The sequence below is a fragment of the Cydia amplana genome, chromosome 19, assembly GCF_948474715.1.
Source record: "Cydia amplana chromosome 19, ilCydAmpl1.1, whole genome shotgun sequence".
Lineage (NCBI taxonomy): Eukaryota > Metazoa > Arthropoda > Insecta > Lepidoptera > Tortricidae > Cydia > Cydia amplana.
In genome coordinates this window covers 12274401-12276353 of record NC_086087.1, presented here as the reverse complement: position 1 = coordinate 12276353, position 1953 = coordinate 12274401, and the positions used below count along the sequence as shown (strand labels likewise).

At 41.2% G+C, this 1953-nt stretch overlaps 1 protein-coding gene across 1 annotated transcript; it reads left to right on the top strand.

Moving 5' to 3' along the window:
• Positions 1–597: 597 nt before the first annotated feature.
• On the top strand, positions 598–924 carry LOC134657178 (uncharacterized). Its single transcript, XM_063512732.1, has one exon. The coding sequence runs from the start codon at positions 598–600 to the stop codon at positions 922–924; it is 327 nt and encodes a 108-aa protein (XP_063368802.1).
• The last annotated feature ends 1029 nt before the right edge of the window (positions 925–1953 follow it).

The following is a 1953-nucleotide window of genomic DNA, read 5'->3' as shown; positions in this document are numbered from 1 at the left end:
GCTCCACCCTTCACAAACTGTGGGACCGATTTTGCAGGCCCATTTCTGATTTTAAATAAGAAGGGTCGTGGGGCCAAGACTTCCAAATGTTACCTTTGTGTATTCGTTTGCTTTTCGACAAAGGCTGTTCACCTTGAGGTCGTTAGTGACCTAAGCGCAAATGCCTTTATCATGTGTTTACGTAGATTTATCGCTAGACGTGGTAAGCCAGAAAATATCTATTGTGACAATGGAAAAAACTTTGTAGGGGCTAAGAATGAATTGAACAGAATGCTACAAACGTGTAAACGGCAAATCGGAGAATTCGCCTGCGGTGAGGAACTTCTCTTTCACTTCTCTCCGGTTTACGCTCCTAACTTTGGTGGAGTCTGGGAGGCAGCAGTAAAATCTGCAAAATATCATTTGAAACGTATTGCTGCTAATACCAGTTTGACTTTCGAGGAATTAGCTACTCTGTTTACACAAATTGAGGCTATTATGAATTCACGTCCTCTGACACCTTTGTCTGAGGATCCATCTGAACTAGCTCCACTCACGCCTGGGCACTTCCTTGTCGGGCGACCATTGATGTCCTTGCCATCGCCTGAAGTGAAGACGATGACGGTCAATAGATACCAGCTCGTACAGCGACTTCGGGAACATTTCTGGACGAGATGGACTAAAGATTATCTCGCTACTCTCCAGCAACGTATCAAGTGGAAAACCAGTAAGGGATCCATCAAGATCGACGACCTAGTCCTTGTCATGGACGATCAGCTGCCACCAATGAAATGGCTACTAGGGCGCATCGTGAAACTGTATACTGGAAATGATGGAGTCTGCAGAGTAGTCGACCTAAAAACGAAGAACGGCATTATCAAGCGAGCCGTATCAAGGCTATCAGCCTTAGAAGGATTAGGCTCCCATGAGCCTCTTGAAAGCTAGGCTTTCAAGGCGGGCAGAATGTCAATGATCCAACCTTTATACATTAGCGCCGCCAGAAGAATCTACGATGCGGCGCGCATTCTAATTTTGAAATACTTGAAATATATCAAGGACAAGAAAAAACAATTTACTTAATGTCAACATCTTAATGTAAAAACTACAACAAATATTGCTAATTTATCATCATAAAACTAGTTTCAATAATTCTACAACAAAGACAAGAATATAGTTAACGCCAGTATCGCGTTAACAAGGATAATACAGTATGGAAATTATTCAACATAGGTGTGTACGTATTTCTAGACGGCCCCAATAAATTTTTGACTCTGTCAATTTGGCAGTGTTAAAATTAAGCGGGCAAATTGTAAAACCCATTTGTCAGGAGGATACAAAGTGAAGTTCATGAATATAATATGGTAAAATATTAAAATGTGGAACTTAGGTATAACGAATGTTACAGCAGATACCAATTTGTCAAACTAAGCACTGGTAATCCCAGAGGCTCGTTCGGTTTTTACTGAACACGTAGAGTAAAAAATGTTATTTAACTTGACAAAGAACAAATAAAAACCGGCCAAGTGCGAGTCGGACTCGCGCACGGAGGGTTCCGCGCCATCAACAAAAAATAGAGCAAAACAAGCAAAAAAACGGTCACCATCCAAGTACTGACCCCGCCCGACGTTGCTTAGCTTCGGTCAAAAATCACGTTTGTTGTATGGGAGCCCCACTTAAATCTTTATTTTATTCTGTTTTTAGTATTTGTTGTTATAGCGGCAACAGAAATACATCATCTGTGAAGATTTCAACTGTCTAACTATCACGGTTCGTGAGATACAGCCTGGTGACAGACGGACAGACGGACGGACAGCGGAGTCTTAGTAATAGTCAAAATCGTCAAAAATAGACGACGTAATTTATGAACAGCCTATGTATGTATTTTCAAAATTGTCTCACTTCACTTCGAAAACGAGGAGTATTTATATACTATTTAGTTTAGGGGGCCAGCGCACTCTATATCAATCCCAAGTA

Coding starts and splice junctions, on each gene's coding strand:
- LOC134657178 (XM_063512732.1), top strand. CDS start 598: ATGACGGTCAATAGATACCAGCTCGTACAGCGACTTCGGGAACATTTC.